At 35.0% G+C, this 21380-nt stretch overlaps 1 protein-coding gene across 1 annotated transcript in view; it reads right to left on the reverse strand.

Moving 5' to 3' along the window:
• Positions 1-21380, reverse strand: part of LOC150051202 (uncharacterized) — a 136818-nt gene that overhangs the window by 62591 nt on the left and 52847 nt on the right. The window contains exons 22-34 of the mRNA XM_090351490.1: positions 20805-20858; positions 19197-19301; positions 18906-18959; positions 17735-17839; positions 15876-15980; positions 13743-13796; positions 12508-12612; positions 11553-11606; positions 10508-10612; positions 4861-4914; positions 3593-3697; positions 2978-3031; positions 2277-2381 (exon numbers count right to left, since the gene is read on the reverse strand). Coding sequence (XP_090207616.1) covers positions 2277-2381; positions 2978-3031; positions 3593-3697; positions 4861-4914; positions 10508-10612; positions 11553-11606; positions 12508-12612; positions 13743-13796; positions 15876-15980; positions 17735-17839; positions 18906-18959; positions 19197-19301; positions 20805-20858 — 1059 coding nt within the window. The remainder of the gene's footprint in view (positions 1-2276; positions 2382-2977; positions 3032-3592; positions 3698-4860; positions 4915-10507; positions 10613-11552; positions 11607-12507; positions 12613-13742; positions 13797-15875; positions 15981-17734; positions 17840-18905; positions 18960-19196; positions 19302-20804; positions 20859-21380) is intronic.

The raw sequence follows: 21380 nt of genomic DNA on the forward strand, positions 1-21380 counted from the left end.
CTCAAAGCTAACACTCTATCACTTGAGCCATAGCTCCACTTTGGTCTTTTAGGGATAGTTTATTAGAGACCACACTCTCATGGACTTTCCTTCCCAGGGAGGGCTTTCAACCTAGATCTTCAGATCTCAGCCTCCTGAGTAATGAGCATTACAGGTGTGAGCCATGGCTCCTAGCTCCTAGCAAGAGGTTCTCTCTCTCTCTCTCTCTCTCTCTCTCTCTCTCTCTCTCTTTTTCTCTCTCTCTCTCTCTCTTTTTCTCTCTCTCTCTCTCTCTCTCTCTCCTCTCCCTCTTCTCTTCTCCTCTCTCCCTCTCTCTCCCTCTTTGTTTCCCCTCTCTTTCCTTCCTTCCCTCTTTCCTTCTTCCTTCCCTCCCTCTTTCCTCCTTCCTTCCTTCCTTCCTTCCTTCCTTCCTTCCTTCCTTCCTTCCCTCCTTCCTTCCTTCTTTCCTTCCTTTCTGTTGTTTCCCCCCCAAAGCAACAAAAATATTATGACAAATTACAGAATGACACTATAATTTGATTGAATTTTCATTATCATTAAGATTTATTAGATTTTTTTGAGCTAGAAAAGAAGAACAAAACATTTCTACTACAAATCTAGATAGACTCTTCAGTCAGGATGGCCTCTTTTGCTGAAATTCATCTTATGCCTAAATTAACTTTCCTTGGTAATTTTCAGGATTGTTTAGTAGATGCCGTTCCATACTAGTACAAGTAGTCATTCCTCAAGCAGTGAAAGTATTGGCTTTTGAAAGCTCATTGCCTTATTCTTCCTCTTGGAATTGCCAACCATATTCCATATTGACTGCCTTTCCTTGGAGATGTGACCATACCCAATGCCTGATTGGTTGATTTAGAATACACAGGCCTAGCATCTCTAGGATCAGCTGATCCTGCTGTCACAACTATATTCTAGTTCCCCTCCCTGCCTAATCCCTGTGTCACATATTCCCCTACAGATGTGGTGTCCTGAAAGCATTCACAACAAACCTGAAATACAAATTTCTGCCACAAAGTCTGTTTTCTGAAATCAGGCAAGTGACAAGCTATTGATATATATACAATATACAATACATTTCTATATTGTATATACTGCTTCTATATATTTTATGTAAATATATTTTAATATATCCATCTTAAAATATACTTAAATTTAATTATATTATTTGTTCTAATATTATTTGGATATTCAATTATGCTGTTTATATTTTAAATATAGTTTATAATGTATTTATATATTTTTATCTTTATTTTACATATAATATTTATAGATAATATATTTATATATAAGCAATAATTATGTGCAGGGCACTCAGCAGTTCCAAAAAGTAAACAGAAGGTGAAAAAGTGAACAGTGAAGAATAGTTTCAGTGTTTCCCTCTATTATTATTTTATTTATTTATTTATTTATTTTTTTTTTTTGTGGGGCTTAAACTCTGGGCCGGGCACTGTCCAGGAGCTATTTTAGCTCAAGGCTACGGCCCTGCTCCTTGAGCCACAGAGCCACTTCCGGTTTTCTGGTGTTAATTGGAAATAAGAATCTCACAGGCTTTTGTGCTGGGGCTGGCTTTGAACCGCAATCCTCAGATCTCAGCCTTCTAAGTAGCTATGATTATAGGCTCCAGCCACCAGCGCGTAGCTTCAGTGTTTCCATTTTATGAACAGTCAGAAATAGCTTCATTGTTTTAGCTTTCAAGTGAGATTTACTGAGAAATATTAGGATGTGTAAGGTTTCAAGAGCAGGAGAAACACAATGTGCTTTTCGGAATCAGTGATAGATAGCATTTATGGTCAATGTAGAGATATGCTTTTATTGCTTCTTATTCCTTCTAGAACTTTCATGATTAATAGGGAGGGAGTATATGACTAATTATTCACTTTAGGAAATTCACAGTGGCATTTTCTTTTTCTTTTTTATTGCATTTGAATAATTTACCACTATTTCTTTAATCTCTTTTTCATCTATTTAATTTCCATTACTTCTCACCCTACTTTAGAAAATCAAACATCTTACATTTTGTTTTTGTTTTACTCCTTTCCCATGTTCCACCAATCTTAGAGACTCCTTTGATCTTAACCAAACTGTGGAAAAAGTTGGTATCATGACATATGACAATACAGTGATGCTGAATCTCACTTTACGCTTTTTTTTTCTCCTGAAAATTTTCCTAAATAGCTTAATAATTCCCAATAATTATACTTAGTGGCATTTATAACCAAACACACAAGGTCAAAGTTCATCTCCTTGTGAGGAGCTCAGTAACATTCACAGCTTACCATCCACTGGCAGCTTCTGAGTCAGATCTTTATGTTCTGTTTCTGAGAGTTTCATGCTCATGTTTTCCAGAAATGTGTCCAATTTATTGACATCCATTGTCCCATCTTGTAAGAGACACAGTGTAAAAACAAAATTAAATAATTTAAAAAGTTATATAATTATTTATTCTTATGGATTATGATAATCATATTCAGTATGAGGACTGAGGCCTAAGGGCCAGTAAATAGTAAAAACAACCAGAGAATCAATAATGGCCTTAATAACTGAAGCATTTTTATACAAACTTGCCTTAATTTACTGGTCTTCTATTCTCTGTAATGTAAAGTTTTAAAAGGCTATATTAAATACACTGTCCATTTAGTAGTGGAGATTTTTGTTTGGCCAGCAAATAATTTACTTTCATTAACTGACTATTCAGCTTCTTTCTACAATGGGCTAAACTGGCATAAATCCTTATTGTTTTTATTTTTGACATTTCAAATGTAAGTACCATTTTTTCCCTCCTAAGAATAAAAATTCCAAAAGTGGGCAATTTCTTTCCAAGAACAAAAATAAACATAAAATAGTAAATCACAATTTATAGAAGTATAAAAATAAAATAAATATTTATGACCAGAAACAATATCCACAGTTTAGTTGCTGAGGGGCAGTATAGACATTCTGAGGAGTTTTTCTCACATTTGTATTTCATGATTCTTACCTTTAAGAGATGTTATATCATCCATCAACCTATTTTGATAGATCTTTCCATTCTCTGTGAGAAAATTTACAATCAAATCATAGATACAAGGAATTATTCATTATGATAAAATATAATTAAAAATTTAAAAGACATTTTATTATATACATTAATATGTCCATTTAAAACTAATAGGACTAATAAATAGAGAAAGTTCTTTCTATAGACATTCCATTTACTCATGAACAGTTACTACTGGCTAATTCCTTGATGAAACACAGTTCTTTTCTAGTTCCCTTGATTATTATTGTTGCTGCTGTTGTTGCAGCTGCTGCTACTATTATTAATCTATGTCTTAACTTGTATTATATTCTGTTTCCTTCATTCACAGCTTAATTTGTGGCCTCTCACTAGAATCCAAATATAGAAGCTTCTCCCCTAATAATGGGATTTATGACTGCTCTTTGTTACCTGCTAAACTGAGACAGACATTCTTAAGGAAGAAAAGAAGGATGCTAAGTATTCTGAGATACATATTCTTTTTTCTATAACCAAATAAAAATAATTTAAAAACATTTACAAATACGTAATAGTAAATCCTCTTAAAGGCAATACTAGGGTAATTGAAATTCTTACCATTTTTTGGCAGATTTTTCAGCAGCTTCAACAGTTCCTTTTCTGTTGGGTATATCCCCATGTTTTCCAGAATATCTTTTACTTCATTGCCATCAATCTCTCCTCCTTCAAAAAACAGAAAATTAAATAATTTGAGAAGTTTAAAGAGCAATCTAATTCTAAAACATGAAAAAATAGCATCTCAGCCTGCTCCACAGGATCTTTACTGCTTGTTGAAAAGCAAAGACAGATTGTGGTATCTATATAAACAATTGCATTCATTAAGTACATTGCTTACCCCTAGCAAAATCATTTACTCTAGTTAACTGCTATAAAGATATTGCTTAATCCTAGTAGGTTGACTCAGGTTATACTGATACAGATAGGATAGTATAACTAGAACCCCACAACATATAAAAGAAAAGAGGTTTATAAAATCTCATAGTAAATGAAGATTTATTAGAATTGATTCAAACAATTTTCATCATGTCAATTTTCTGAACAGCTTTAAACAACACAATCTCCAATATACATATCAGAGTTTTACCTTCTCATTCATTCAGTTATTTGATCTAGAATTTGTCTATACAGGAATATTTTAGTGTTATACCAAAACAACAAAAAACTTGCTACGAAGTCACAGAATTAAGATTTTATTGCTAAATGTAAACAATCAAAAATCTAACCTAACATTAGAAAAACTAGGTTTGAAAACAAAAGTGGCAAGGGCTGGGAGTTTGGCCTAGTGGTAGAGTACATGAAGACTGGGGTTCAATTCCTTGGTACCACATGCAAACAAAAGCTGGAAATGATGCTGTGGCTCAATAAACAAGGACATAAAAAATACTGAATAGCCAGGCGCTGGTGGCTTACATCTATAATCCTAGCCACTAAGGAGGATAAGATCTGATGACTGACATTGAAAGACAGCCTGGGCAGAAAAGTCTCTGAGACTCTTTTTTTTTTTTTAATATATTTTTATTGTAATTAATAGAAGGGTTACATGATATTTGCCAGATAGATGATGCATTAATTCCCATACATTGATACCCTTTCACATGTCTTGGTCCCCATTTCCCTCCCCCACCCCCAGTCTCTGAGACTGTTATTGCCAGTAAGCCACTCAGAAAAAACTGGAAGTGTCACTGTAGCTCAAGTGATAGAATACTAGTCTTGAGTAAAAGTTCAGGGGCAGCACCTAGATCCTAAGTTCAAGCCCCAGAACCAGCAATAAATTAATAAAAATCTTGAATAAAACTTATATTTTTAGGTTTGTATAAATTTCTTACCTGTGAGAGCTTTAACTCTATCCATTAACTCAGTAAAATTAACCTTCCCATTATCTATAAGATAAAATTAGAACAAATGAGCCAGCACAGTGGAGTATTACTAAGCCATAAAAAGAATGATATCAGCTGCAGTAAAATGGATAGGCCTAAAGACAAATATTGAGGAAAAAGTGATAATCCAGTTAAGTCTTTTAGAACATCAAACAGACAAGACCAGGAAAGACCATCCCTTGTCATATTATAATCATTAAATATATGGAACAAAGAAAGAATACTGAAAGCTGCAAGAGAGAGGCAACAAGTTACACATGAAATCAAACCAATTGTAGTAATACAAAATCTCTGATTTCTCAATAGAAACTTTAAAAGCAAGGCTGGAATGAAAAGCCTTGAAAGAAAATAATGGCCAATCTAGATTACTATACCTCACAAAACTCTCCTTCACAATGATGGAGAAATAAATTTTCATGTAAAGAAAAAAATCAAAATCAAAGGAATTCATCACAACTAAACTAGAAAATAGAAAAGGATTTTAAAAAGATTAAAGAAGGTAAAGAAATTCTATGCACAAAAGAGAAATAAGTGACGATATAGGAAAGAATTAAACTGACTATAAAAGAATAGAAATAAAGAGAATTGGGAAAGAAACATACAAAAATAAAATGAAAGGAATTAGTAATGCTTTTCACTAATGTAATGGTAATGGTTTCATTAATGTTAATGATTTCAACTTTCTAATTGAAAGATGACTTGTAGACTGGAGTAAAAAACCAACTGATTAAATAAAAGACCCAACTATTGGTTGCCTATAAGAAATAAACCTCACTGACTAGGACATATATGAGATTAAAGTAAAAAGACTGAAGTGACTACTTGTGATAGGAATTTAGTCCTAGAAAGACTAAAGGAATTTTTTTTTTTACCTTTTCTATATACATTGCCAAGGTATAAGAGATAGTTTTATCCATAGACACAGTATTTTTCTGTGAATTTCTGAAATTCATTCTATTGTATAAACATTAGAAAAACCATTGTTGATAGTGACTATCTTCTACTAAGGATATTATTACCTAGCAGTATATTTTGAAGTCACATAAAGTGATGCATCCAGGTTTGTTCTGTTTTGTACAAAACTGCTTTCCTATTTTCTATTTCTGCAAAGAATGTCATTGGAATTGATGACTGTGTTGATTTGTAGATCACTTTCAGTATCACAGCCACTTATACAATATTAGTTCTGATGATCCATGAACATGGAATCATCATAATTTAGGGTCTTCAGTTTCTTTATTTAGTGTTTTACAATTTTAATTGCAGATGTTTTTCACCTCTTTGGTTAGGTTTATCTATAGGTACTTTTATAATTTAGATTTTGTGAATGTAACTGTTGACCTGTTCTTTCTCAGCCTGTTCATTATTGAGCTATAGAAAAGCTAACTGTAAGCCATGTGGGGTGGCTTACACCTGTAATCCTAGCTCCCCAGGAGGCTGAGATCTGAGGACTGCAATTCAAAGCCAGCCCAGGTACTAAAGTCCATGAGACTCTTATCTCCCAATAACCACTAGAAAACTGGAAGTGGTGCTGTGGCTCAAAGGGTAGGGCAGTAGCCTTGAGCTAAAGTGCTCAAGGACAATGCCAGGCACAGAATTCAAGTCCTACGACTGACCCAAAAAACAGAAAAAAAGCTGATTATGTAGATTTTATATCATACTGTTTTATCCAAAGTAACTATTATATCCAAGAGGGTATTTTGGGGGTGGTTTTTTCATATATATTTTAATTGTAATTATTAGAAGGGTTACATTATCTTCACCAGATAGAAGGTGCATTACTTCACAAATATTGGTACCCTTTCTTATGTCTTGGTCCCCTTTTCCCTCCCCCCACCCCCGCCTCTCATCTTGTTTTCCCCCCTTCCCTATCCTATTTCAGATAACCAAATAAGCATATATACAATATGTCAGATAACAAGGTAAAATACTGTAACAATATGAGATAACCAAGGGACAGCAATGGTTTTCAATGCGTAGAACATCTTTGAGAATTTTCTGGTAATGCTGGTTTGGTTGCTACGTAATGTTGAAGCTTTTCCTTGGAATGGAAGGTTTTTATTGTTCCCTCAGTTATGAATAAGAGCTTAGCTGGGTACAGTATTCTTGGTTGGTAGTTATTTGTCTTAAAGGCATGACATATAGCCTTCTAATCTCTTCTTGCTTGCATGGTCTCTGCTGAGAAATCTGTGGTTATTCTGATTAGTTTTCCGTTGTAGGTGGTTGTTCTCTTCTCTCTGACTGCTTTTTGGATCCTTTCTTTGGTCTCTATTGATCCTGTATGGATTATAATGTGACAGTGGTATGTCTTTTTCTGGTCAGGTCTGTTTGGGGTTCTAAAAGCTTCTTGTATCTGGATGGGCCTGCCCTTCTGGATATTTGGGAAATTCTCTGAGATGATTCCCTGAAGTATATTTCCAATACCATTGACTTCCTTCTCCAGGCCCTCCTCAATACCAATTAGCCTTAAATTAGGCTTCCTAATTGTATCTTGGACCTCCTGAAGTGTTCTCTCATATTTCCTAGATTTGGTTTGACTCATTTTCTGTTCTTTCTTGATAACAACTAGATTATCTTCAACCCTGGAGATTCTCTCTTCTGCATTGTCTAACCTGCTATCAATACTTTCTACTTTGTTCTTCTTCTCCCTTCCTTCCAATTGCTCATTTTTGATGCCTTGCATCTCTTATTTTAGATCCTTTATTTTAACTCTTTGATTTCCATTTGAGCAGTCTCTTTGAAGTCCAGCAGCTTTACTCTCATTGGACATTTGTTGGAATTTGGTCAGCTTTTTGTTTGTGGATTCTATGAATTTGTCCATTTTTCTTTGTCTAGCTTCATCATATTCACATAAATCCTTTATTGTGGCCTCCTTTATGGCTTCCTCATGTTCATATATCTCCTTCTTTATGGTTTCATCTTGTTTAGATATGGCTTCTTCTCGTTCACATATCTCTCTGTATGTTTTCAAACTTTTCATTAAACATGTTTATCAATTGCAGTTGTATAGCATTTAGAGGACTCTTCTCTAGTTTTGCCAATGACTGCTCCATTGCCTGTTTATATTGGGTGGGAGATGCTATTCCTTGATTTGCCATTTTTCTTGAGTCCTTGTTCTCCCCATTTGAAAATGGGAGCAAGATTAACATTGCACAAGATTACAGTTTTTAAGATATAACCAACCTAGAGCTCTTTAGCTGGCCAGACAATAGAAGTTGACAATTTTAGATTGGTATTATCATTCTCTCTATCTTTTTTTGTGCACTTACAGACAAATCTAACATCATCACCAAAAAAACCCCCACAATCCAATCTCTATGGCATTTAAATCACTCAGTATAATTGAACACCTAGATACACAATATTGCTCAACAACCATCAACTGTAGATCCATGCATTATAAAAGTTGAAATATGAACAGAGGACCAGAGATAGAAAAATAGTATGAAAGACAAGAGGTGAGAAAAGAGTAATGTAGGAGTGTAAGATTAATATAGTAATAACAGAAAGGGATAGCGTAAAGATAACTGACCTAAGGTGATAGAAAGATAAAATAGTTGAGTACAAAATTTAGAAAGAATAAGATAAAATTTATAAAAAATAACAAGAGTAATAAGAATATATATAAAAAAGAAGAAGGTACATATAGGAGAGATAAAATGATAAAAATTTTAAAAAAAGTAAAAAAAAAACCCAACAAGAAAAAAGGTTGGGGAAGAACCCACACAATTGTGAGTCCTTAAACAAGAAATACTGGGGTTAAGAAATAACTAGGGTTATTGACTTTATCAATAAAAATATAATTTGTATCCAGTCTGTACCCAGTGCTGTCACTATGTTCCTACGAATAGCCACAATGACAAAAGGAAAGCAGAAAAAAAATGGGAAGAAAAATCATAATATTAAAAAAGAAGTGTGGAGGTAAAATGACAAAAAAAAAAAAACACATAAAAACGCAAATGAAAAAAGGTAGTAAAAAAAAAGGGGGTGGTATTCTTCAGTTTGTTTTTTTGGGGGTGGGGCAGAGTGGGAAACTTGTGTCTCCATTAAATTCGTGATCCAAACACTTTAAAATGTCTTCTTCTCCTGCATTTTGGCTTTGTGGTTTTTCTGATCAGTTTGCTTGATTGGGCAGAAAAAAAAAGCCGGTGGAGCCACCAGTGGCTTTGTTTACCAGGAGCGAGGCCCCGCCCAGGAGAAGGAACTTCCACTAGCACTGGGGGTGGTAGTCCAGCTAAGCTACCTCTGAGAAAACCTTTGCCCTTTTGAATGATGGTGCTGCCAGCACCACTTCTCAGGCTCCAGTTGGTTTGGCAGGGTCTTTGCCAGCAGTCAAGATAGCGCTGCTGTCAGCTGGTGAGGGGAGGGGATTCCTTCCCAATGCTGCTCCACCAACAGAAGCGAAAACGTCTCCACAGAGTTACTCACAAATTGCTGGGTTTTCTGGTTCCATGAAGCTGGCAGGTCTGCGCCACGGCCGGGTGACGGCTATCAGCTTGGTCAGGCTCTGTCTGTAGCCGGCAAGTCTGAGCTGCCAAGAAACACTATCTGCTCAGGTGCCGAAGGGAGGCTTTGTCTCCACCGCTGCTCCCTGTGGCTGATGCCACTCCAGCTTTCTTCTTGCACCAGTTTCCTGCCTTTTTCCTCTCTGATTGAGATCTCTGTGGTGCTAAAGCTTACTTAGAATTGATCTTTGGGTATAAATTTTCCCCTATGATGCTAGAACTGGTATCTTGGCGAGAGCTCAGAAAGACACTGAACTGCTGCCATCTTCCGCTGATTTCAAATAATTAAAAAAAATTTTTTGGTGGTCTTTAAGTATAAGATAATACTATCTGCAAAAAAGGGACAAGTTGTATTCTTTTTTTTTTTCTCCCATTTTTTACCCCTTTCATAGCTTTTTCTTGTCTTGTTGCTCTGGCTAAAAACTCTAGAATTATACTGGGCAAAAGTAGAAAGAATGGACACTCTGAGAAGAAAATATATGAGTCTATTGGGAACAGAGGTAAGTAGAACTGGAAATACTGAGACTGAATTCTTAAAAGATCTCTCAGGTGGTTAGATATAATTGTTATGCCAATATACATGTTGGAACCTTCTGATTTAATCTCTCAACTTTTTTTCTGTTTCCTAAACAACTTTTCAGGGGGATGTGGGCTGGGTAGTGATCCTTACTTTGCTGTAAGATACATTTTATCTCTTTATAAAAGAGATCAGTAATTTGGGATCCTTTTACTGGGATTATAGGATTTCTTTTAATTTTAATTTCTTTTTTTTTTCATTGCCAGTCCTGGGGCTTGAACTCAGGGCCTGAGCACTGTCCTTGGGCTTTCTCAATGATAGAGCTCTACCACTTGAGCCACAGCACCACTTCCGGCTTTTTTTTTTCTATGTATGTGGTACTGAGGAATCGAACCCGGGTCTTGATGCATGCGAGGCAAACACTCTACTAGGCCAGACTCCTGGCCCTAATTTTAATTTATTTTGCTGAGGTTATAGGATTTTTTTCCTGCAATATCTTAAAGAATAATTATAGAATTACTGAGAAGCTTAGTAAAGACTTGAAAAGGACATAAGCAGTCTCTATGAGGCTTACCATCAACTGTTATGTTCTCTGCTAGAGGTTTAAGCTCTAATTCTGTGAGCTTGATCCCCATATTTTCCAGTACAGAGTCTATGTCAGCAACACTGAGTTTCCCTCCTTAAAAAGACAGAAGTTAGGAATGTGAAGGCTTTAAAGCAATCAATATTATTTTAATGATAATCTACATGTAATGAATATATGTTATTGTTTAAAAATTTGATATGGCCATATATTAAATATTACTATATATAATATTATATATTATTCTGGCTCACAATATGAATACCAACTAACACGAATCTACTTCCTAACCCTTGCTGTTGGGTCAGGCTCATACTTGAAAATACCTGATGGAATTAAATGGCTTCATGAGTTCATACTTTTAAACAACAAATCCTTTTGTTTGAGACATTTTTCTGAACTTTTGTATTGAGTTGCTACTGCAACTCAAGCTTATGTGTCTTTACACTTTTTTTTCTCCTGAAGTAGCTACTAAAGTCTTTTTTTCCTTTTGAAGTAAAATTTAGAAAATTCTAATAGTTTGATTTATGCCAAGAAATATCAAGAATACTAGCTGGTAAATTACATATATACTTTATAAAAACCATATATAAGAGGGCTGGAAGTTTGATCTAGTGGTAGAGTGCTTGCCTAGCATGCGCGAAGACTGGGGTTTGATTCCTTGGTACCACATACATAGAAAAAAATAAGGTGGAAATGGTGCTGTTCCTCAAGTGGTAGAGCTCTAGTCCCTGAGCTCAAGCTCTGGACTGGCAAAAAAAAATTCCAATATGTAAGAAATGGTTTATAAATGAGAGACAAGATTTCCTATCTAATGATAGGAATATTATTTATATGTCCTAAGATTTTTAAGAAAGTTCTGGCTTTTTTCCTTTGAGAAGGGGTAGCTCTGTGACTTCTAGGTTGGCTTGGACCTCCGTAACCCACTCTGTCATTAAATTTAAGATCCCGCTGCCTGCCTCAAGCTCCTGACTGCTGGGACTATAACAATGAATCATCATATCCAGTTGTGGATCTGGCTTATTAAGTTTCTTACCTTTGAGAGACTTCATTCCATCTAAAACTCTATTCAGAAATACCATCTCAGCATCTACAATAGGAGATTTAATTCATGGCAGAAACAGATAATAATATTAAAGACAATAATTCATATACTTTAATTACATTAAAAATTTAAAACTTTCTTTTCAATTGTTTATTATTATTATTATTATTAAGGTGATGTGCAGAAGGGTTACAGTTACCCAAGTTGGACACTGTCTCCTTCCCTCACTCTCTCCCAGGTTTTCCCTTTGGTAATTTCTTTTTTTTTTTGGTGGGTCATGGGGCTTGAACTTGGCTTTGGCGCTGTCCCTGAGCTCTTCAGCTCAAGGCTACTGCCCTATCCTTGAGCCAAGCCCTACTTCTCATTTTTTTCTAGAGATTAATTGGAGATAAAAGTCTCAGGTCCTTTTGTGCCCAGGCTAGGTTTGAACCTTGATCCTCAGATCTCAGCCTCCCGAGTAGCCAGGATTACAGGTATGAGCCACTGTGCCTGGCTCCTTCTGTAATTTCTTTAGGTCTTTCAAATATGAATCAAAGAATGGAAAACTTTTGTTATGTGACAAAATTACCAATGGCATTTGAAGCCATTGTTAAAGGTTCTCATTGTCAGAGATTTTTGTAAACGTCTACAATCCTGAACCACACAGGTTTTCAACTCTATTTTTTCTTTTTAATTTAGTCATTCTTTTATTTTCTCAATATTTTTTGCACAGTCATTGGCAAAACTAAGACTTACAGGTGGATTTTCACTTCCTAACAATTTCCAAAGGAATTTTATTTTATTTTTTTAAATTTTTTTATTGTAATTAATAAAAGGGTTACATGATATTTGCCAGATAGAAGGTGCATTAATCCAAAGGAATTTTAAATAGGAAAGTCTAAACTTTCTTTCACAGCCCACTAGATCAGGTTTCCTGTAAAGCCTAAGTAGCATTTTTGTGGCTCACCATCAACAGGCAGGGTTTCCTGCAGTTTTGAGAATTCTTCTTCTGTGAGATCAATCCCTATGCTTTCTACAGTGTTTCGGAGATCACTGATGTGAATTTTTTCACCTTGGAAAAGATGAGAATGCTAACTATTAGAAGAATAGGAAAGATAGGAGGATGTACAAAATAAAGTTCAGAGCTTAATAATGACAACACATAATGTCAATGAGAGAAAATATTCTCCAAGACTATTAGTACAGAAACCAATTTTGAATATTTTGGGAACTAGGACTGAGTAGCAAAAAAGTCCTGTATTTGTACAATTAGTCACAGAGTTAAATGCCTGGTTGAAAATGGGCCATTTTTTTTTTGCCAGTCCTGGGGCTTGAACTCAGGGTCTGGGCAATGTCCTTGGACATATTTTGCTCAAGGCTAGTGCTCTGCCTCTGGAGCCACAGTGCTACTTCCGGCTTTTCCTGTGTAGGCTGTACCGATGAATCGAACCTAGGGCTTCACGCATGCTAGGTGAGCATTCTACCACTGGGCTATAATTCCCGCCCCCCTAATTTTCATTTTTAAATCACATTACCTACCCAGGCACCAGTGGCTCATACCTATAATCCTAGCTACTCAGGAGACTGAGATATGAGGATTGTTATTGGAATTCAGGCCAGGCAGGAAAGTCTGGGAGACTGTAGTTGTTAATTAAGCACCAAAAAGCCAGAAGTTGAGCTGAGGCTCAAGTGGTACAGAACTAGCCTTGAGCAAAAACTCTTAGGGACAGAGGCCTGAGTTCAAACCTCAGGACTGGCATCCATACATATACACATGAAAAGCACACGATTGACATCTCATAATAAACCATTTTGAATTTCTTTTTTTTTTTTTGCCAGTCCTGGGCTTGAGCTCAGGGCCTGAGCACTGTCCTTGGACTTTCTCAAGGCTAGAGCTCTACCACTTGAGCCTCAGCACCACTTCCGGCTTTTTGCTATGTATGTGGTACCGAGGAATCGAACCCGGGTCTTCATGCATGCTAGGCAAGCACTTTAACCACTAGGCCAAACTCCTGGCCCCCCATTTTGAATTTCTTAAAGCTTTATTTTGCTGTTTGCTCTGGTTTTCTTGGTTTTAAATAATGATGTAGTACAGTAAAACATGAGACATTTTCAAAAGCAAAAGAGAATTAAAAAGTCAGTGATAAACAATTGGTAAGATGCCAATTCAAAGTAAAACAGTGCCACAGTGTATTTACTCACCTGAAAAAACTTTCATTTCGTCAATCAGCTTTGTCATTTCAGCTTTCCCATCATCTACAAGAAAATGCATTTCACATACAGATATACTAAGACTAAGAAACCGTAATCACTCTGCTCAAATTTAAAATATTTGTATTTTCTAGCATTTTAACACAGTTTAATTACTTCATAAGCATGACTTAGGGGAAAACACTTAAACATGGTAAATATCGTGTTTCACCTATGTGAAAATTGTGATCTTTTTATTATTAAAAATTAATAATGATTTTAATAAAAACTCCAGCTGGGTGTGATGGTGTGCATCTGTCATCCCAGCTGTGTGAGAGGCTGAAGTTACAGGATAGCCCTGGCCAAAAGGATTATAAGATTCTGATAATAAAATTTGATCTTAACAGAATTCATGCCAGACCACAAATATTACTTGCTTTTAGAAGATTCAAACTCCTTTGTGTTTGTCATCTTTAGTTAACTACAGTCGTCCTGTTCTGTAGAACATTAGAACTTGTTTCTTATTATATTTTGTACCCAGTAACTGACTTATTTCTTATTCATACATACATATACATATATATTTTTGGGGGGGAAAGGAGTTGAACGCTCCTTAAGAGCACTCCTTAAGCTTTTATATACAAAGCTGACACTCTACCACTTAAGCCACAGCTCCATTTCTGGCATTTTGGTAGCTAATTGGAGATAAAAGTCTTATGAATTTTTCTGGCTTAGATGGCTTCAAACTGTGATCCTCAGATTCTCTTGAGTAGCTCGGATGACAGGTGTGAGCAACTGGAGTCCAGCTTATTTTTGTTCCTTATATATTATCCTTTCTAATCTTTTGTAACTTATATTGTACTCTGTAGTTACAACAAATCAATGGGTTTAGATTCTATATATGAATGAGGGAGATGCAGCATTTTTATTTCTCTGCCTTGCTTAGTTCACATGGTTGACATAATTTCCTCCAGTTCCATCCATGTGGCTGCAAAGGACATGATTTCATTATTTTTCTACCTGAATAATATTCTACTCTGTATATAGATACAATTTCATTATCCATTCATTTATCAATAGAAACCTTGGTTGATTCTTTATCTTGGTTATTGAAAAATAGTACTATAATAAACAGTGCAGGTTCATCTTTACTATTCTGATTTTACTTCCTTTAGATCACAGGGTAGTTCTACTTTTAGTCTTTTGAGGAACTATCATGCTGTTTTCCATTGTGGCTATACTAACTCTCACACACACACAAAGACACACACACACACACACACACACACACACATTTTTTGGGTCATAGGGCTTGAACTCAGCCTGGCCACTGTCCCTGAGCTCTTCAGCTCCAGGCTATCACCCTACCCTTGAGCCAAACCTCACTCCCTGTTTTCCAGAGATTAATTGGAAATAAGAGTCCCAGGTCCTTTTGTGCAGGGTGTGCTGGGGCTGACTTTGAACCTTGATCCTCAGATCTCAGCCTTCTGAGCAGCTAGTATTACAGGCATGAGCCATGCCCCAACTACTAATTTATATTATTATTAACAATATATAAGAGTTCTCTCTTCTCTGTATCCTGTCATGTCTTGAATTTTTGAAAACAACTATTCTTACTGGAATTATTTTCTTATTTTATATGTGTTCTTATTCTTATCTAAGATATTTTAAATGTCTCTTTGTTGCCAAATAGGTAAAATAAAATATGGAAATACACTGTATGTCTGTATGAAGAAGGGCATAATGAACAGAATAGAGAGCAACTGATAAGATTAATTAGGCTAAATTATAATATGCATATATAAAATAGAATAATAAAACCTGTGGAACTTGTTTCAAGAAGGGGAATCACAATAACATCTCATATTTACTAGTATAAGTATCTTTAAAAGTCTCTAGGCTTGGCTGGGAGTTTGGCCTAGTGGTTAAAGTGCTTGCCTAGCATGCATGAAGACCCGGGTTCGATTCCTCGGTACCACATACATAGAAAAAAGCCAGAAGTGGTGCTGAGGCTCAAGTGGTAGAGCTCTAGCCTTGAGAAAGTCCAAGGACAGTGCTCAGGCCCTGAGCTCAAGCCCAGGACTGGCAAAAAAAAAAAAAGTCTCTAGGCTTTCACACTCAGGGACTCAAATCTTAAACACTCACCATTCACTGGTAGATTATTTTTCATATCTTTAAATTCTGCTTCTGACACATTCATCCTCATATTTTCTAGTATTATGTCTAGTTTGTTGATATCAGCCTTCCCTCCTTATGGGAAAAAAAAGCTCATGAAAAATCTAATGGTTCAAAAATATAACAAATATTATTTCCTGAAAACTATAGTTTTCTTCAGTATGAAAACAAACATTCATTGAGATTATGTAAGTGTAAAAAGATAATACAGTAAAAGCAAAGGCACTTTTACTAAACTTATTTTTCACAACCAGTCCCATTTCAAAAATTGTTACTTATTTGCATATAAGTTCATGAAATTAAGCAGTATAGTTCCAAATATAATATTTCTGAATAGTATGGAGCTTATCTTTTCCTCTCCAAACTCAGATTAATTTCTCTAGCTCCCAAATAGATGTAATGTTAATTATTTTGTTTGTTGTATTTTGTTTGTTGTTCATACTCAAACTGACTTTTATTTTCTACCATGTCAATGATTAGAAAATTCCAGTAGAAATGAATTTTCTATGCAGTGACAAAGAGAAAAAAATCATCTGTATATGATGGATTGAAGAACTGACAATTTGGTGACTACAAATTTTATACATTGAAACCATGATGTCAGACTTAATTTCTTTCCATTAAGTATGCTTTCACACACCTCTAAGAGATTTTAGAGCCTCCATCAATCTGTTGTGATAGAACTTTCCATCAGCTGCAAGAAAAATTACAGTTCAATCAGAGATATGAGTTAAGCCTGTATTCCTATTCTTTTGAACCACAGACAATGGACTATTAGCCCTCAAAAACTGAAATAAATATGCTGATTTCTGGATTCATTTCCCTAATTTCCCTTTTATTGCACTTCTTTTTATGACACTTTTATCCTTTTATCTTTTATAAGTAAAGCTCCTAGTAGAACTGGGAATTGAGGAAGGGGCACTTGAGGTTTAGACCCTTCTTTGGCTGAATAGCTGGTTGATTCCTAGCTCTGACAAAGTGACATTTCAGGTACAGTGAAGAGGTAAATGTGAAAGGTAAATTTTAAAACATTTAGAAGAAAGTGTAGAATATTTCATGACTTAATAGGAAAAACATAAAAACTCAAGTCTCAAGGGAAAATAATACAAGTTGGAGCAACTATTTGTATAGCCATAATGAACTCAGAGAAAGTCAAATTGATAGAAAATTTAAACACTTAAAATAAAAACTTAGAGGCAAGCATTGTATGGACTGTGAGACACAAACCCACCACCTGCTTTCAAAAATTACATTTTATTGAAACGTAGCTATGTCAATTTGTTTAGCTGTTAACTATGGGTACTTTTCCTGTAATAAAAGAGGGGAGCAATTGCAGCAGCAGCAAAAAAACCTAGAATAGTTGCCAGCTTGCCTTTTATAGCAAATGTTTGTTTGCCTTCTGATCAAGAATGTAAAGAACTCTTAAAAATTCACAAGAAAGTTACAGGCTAGTAATAGAAAACTGGGTAAAAATAAGTATTAGGAGAGAAAATACAAATTGTTTCTAAACATATGAAATAGTAGTAGCTAAAGATAGTGCCATTTTACCCTTTTGACAGTAATTCTTAATGCTGTAGTATTGAGTATTATTTGTCAAATGTTCTGAGTTCTAGCCTCCTCCAGGTTCATAGTAAGACAATAATGCCTGTGATCAGGGGTGATACTATTAATCAAATATGATTAAGTTCTAAATTGAAATTTTCACACATATTTTGATAATTTGTTATTAATTGTTTCATTGGCTATCAAACAAGAACTAATAAAGTTCTCACAGGAAAAAACATGGTCTAAACTTCCTTGAAGGCCATACTGCTATTTGAAATGTTTACCGTCAACAGGTAGATTTTTCACCAACTCCGTGTATTCCTCCTCTGTTAGCTCTATCCCCATATTTTCTAGAATATTTTCTACTTCATTGATATTTTCTTCATCTCCTTCAGAAAGATGAAAATAGAAACAGATGAGGAATCTGCACATTATGTAATTACTTTAAACAACTGTTTGTGCTGGATGAAGTGGTACAAGCCTGTAATCCCTAAGCACTGAGGAGGTAGGGACAAGGCAATCAAGTGGTTGAGGCTAGCCTTGACTACATAGCAAATTCCAGGCCAACTGGGACAACATAGTGAGAATGAATGAGCTCTTATTACTAATCAATGTTCACCTAACCAACCACATAACCAAAAGCACAAGGAGGTCTACCCAACTAGATACTTTTCACGGGGTTAGAAGGAAAGGAGTATTTTCCACCGGGCACTAGTAGCTCACACCTGTAATCCTTGCTATTTAGGAAGCTGAGATCTGTGGATCAAGATGTACAGTCATTCTGGGAAGGAAAGTCTGTGAAACTTTTATCTCCAATTAACACCAGAAAAGTAGAAGTGGCACTATGCCTCAAAGTGGTAGAGTACTAGCCTTGAGCAAAATAACTCAGAGACAGTGACCAGCCCCTGAATTTAAACCCCATAACCACCACCAACAACAACACAAAGAGTTTCTCCTTTTAGTCTTATAAAATTGGGTTATTTCATAATGATACAATAAAACACAGTGTACAATAAAATGTAATTTTTAAACATTTATAATTAGGCAGTAGTCCTATTATTATATATAAAATTATATTTTTGTCAACATGTTCTTTTATAATTCACTGTGCTAACTTATAATTTGATACTTTAAAATCACAGAATCATTAAGTTATACAATTGGAAAATTTTATAGAGAATGAAATATAATTAACAAATGACAGTTTAAATAATTCCTTTTTTATTTTACAATACCAAGAATTGAAGAACCCAGGGTCTCAGACATTTTAGGCAAACATTGTATTATTTGAGCCACAGCCCCAAATATTTAATCTTAAAAAAATTTATTCTTAACATATAAGTGGAAGTTCAGCTTTATAAAATTAGAAACAAATAAGAATAAAATAGAAAAACAAGGATATCATCAATATATGATTTAAAGTAAGAATTAGATTTATAGCAACTGATTTCTTACCTGTGATAATTTTCACTTTATCCATCAACTCATTGAAATTAACCTTCCCAGATTCTATAAGAGATAACAAATATACAGACACAGAAAAAATGAAATAAAATAAAATGAAATAAAAGTTTCTCAACACTAGTCCAAATAATATTTCCTCACTTTCTGAAAATCATTTAATTTCAATAATTAAATTTGGACCCCTGGCTGAAATGAGCAGGTATATGAGTATATATAAAATTCAATAAAATAAATGTATAAGCACAATGTGCAGAAAGGCACTGTAATAACTTCATTGCTCACCAGTAACTGAAACACTGTCTGTTAGCTGTCCAAGCTCCTTTTCTGTGAGCACGATTTTGAGGTTTTCTAAAACAGTATCCATTTTATTTTTTTCTACTTTGCCCCCTTAGTAAAAGACAGATTGAGAAAATTGTTAAAAATATGTTAACAATTAAAACATGCTAGGTATAGTAAAGTAAAAAAACAGAGTAAAGGAAAAATATAATCCATATCTGAGCATTAATACTGCATTTAAACATGAACAATTAGAGAAGATTTCTATTAAAGAACCTTAAGCTTTGTCTTGGTGAAATTGCACTCAGGCAATAGTCTCTAAGCGGATTTTGCAACTGAAGGTGAAGGCAGCCAATGAAATTGTTAATGGAAAAAGATTTTGTCCACTAACCCAGAAATGACTACAGAACTGGTTTATTCATGCTCTCAAGATAGCTTGTGAGTAGAGATTGTTTAAAAATAGCTACCTGCATTGACAAATTAACATCTACTCATCTCCATGAATTATGCATTCAGTTAAAGTGTTCTAAAATTGAAACAGAAGGTGGTATTGGGAACACATGGAGGGGAAAATGTTTTGTAAAAGTTGTGAAACAGGAATCTGAAGGTAGGTTAGATGTCACAATAGGATAGAGGAGAAAACAGACAGAGAGGCTGACCTATGAAGCTTCTAGTGATAAATGTTTCATTTCCTTCCCTTTCCCTCCTTCCTTCCCTCCCTCCCTCTCTCCCTTCTTTTCTTCCTCCCTCCTCCTTCCCTTCCTTCCTTTCTGTGCCAGACCTAGGCTCTGTCCCTGAGCTTTTTTGCTCAAGGCTAGCACTCCACCACATGAATCATAGCTCAATTTCAAGATTTTTCTTTTCTTTTTTTTTTTTTTGGTGGTTAGTTGGAGGTAAGAGTCACCTACTTTCCTGCCCAGGCTGGGGCTTTGAACTGTGATCCTAAGACCTCAGCCATCTGCATATTTAGGATTGCATTAGGCCTGAGTCATCAGTGACTAAATAATTCTTCATTTAAAATTTATATTATATTAGCACATACACATTATAAAACAGGCGCATCATAAATGTCCTCATTAAATTCCTGCAGCAAATAATGTAGGATGCAGTTTTCCCCTGTGCCTAGGGATTTTTTCAATAGGCAACAAGTAGCAAAGTAAATACCTTTCTTCATTTCTCCTCAGTCTTCCTTTTGTTTTTATACTAGACATGGTGAACAGGGATGGAGGAAATGCACCTTGGCTACACTTGTGCCTTTTTTTAAAAACAGTTTTTCATAAATAGACTTTACTGCAAATATATACTTAGGGAAAGCATAACAAGACAATAAGACTAATTCTACTGTAAAATAATGTCTGATCAATCTGACAATATGCAAGATTAAATTTTGGGTTTCTTTTTTTCTTCAGTTAAAAGAGAATAGATATATGTTACTGTCTTCATAATGCCCACATACCTACACTTGGAAGATCTGGTTTTGAAAACATACGAAACATTGGAGAGGAAAATATATTTTAAATGAAAAAAGGTAATTTAAACATTGTATCATGAAAAGGATAGGTTGATAACTCTAAAACAATGTAAACCTTAAACCTCAAGCTGCTTTCTACTTACCTATGAAAGACTTGATACCATCCAACAATCTCTTTTTATATACCTTCCCAGTAACTATGAAACAAAGCATGTTTAATATCAAACAAAATATAATATAGATGCAGATCAAAATTATATTTATATATATAGTTTTTAAATTCAAGAAGAAATCTTTTATAACTAAATAAAGTTTCATATTTTCCAATAAAATGAAGAATGAAAATCAGAACCATCAGTGACAAAATATGCAATTTTTAACATCTGAGGCAATTTTAGTAGGCTGTACTGTTCATATTCCTATGTTTGTGATTTGGATTCTTTCATCCAATTCTGAAATGTTCTCCCACAATTACTTTCCTTTATTTTCTTTCCTGAGATTGTTTTGCTGTTGGTGAGAAGGAATGACATTAAATTATTTGCTTACTTCTTGGTAGCCTTAGTTAAAAGAGGTGAAAGGGGCTTTAGTTATATAACTCAACACTTGGTTTAATAATTGTTTTATATGTCTTGCAGTACTGGAATTTGAACTCAGAGCGAGCTTCTTGCTTGCCGGTAAGGCATTCTACCTCTGAGCCATGCCTCCAGCCTATTTTAGTT

Source organism: Megascapheus bottae, chromosome 17 (genome assembly GCF_031878675.1).
Source record: "Megascapheus bottae isolate mThoBot1 chromosome 17, mThoBot2.hap1, whole genome shotgun sequence".
Classification (NCBI taxonomy): Eukaryota; Metazoa; Chordata; class Mammalia; order Rodentia; family Geomyidae; genus Megascapheus; species Megascapheus bottae.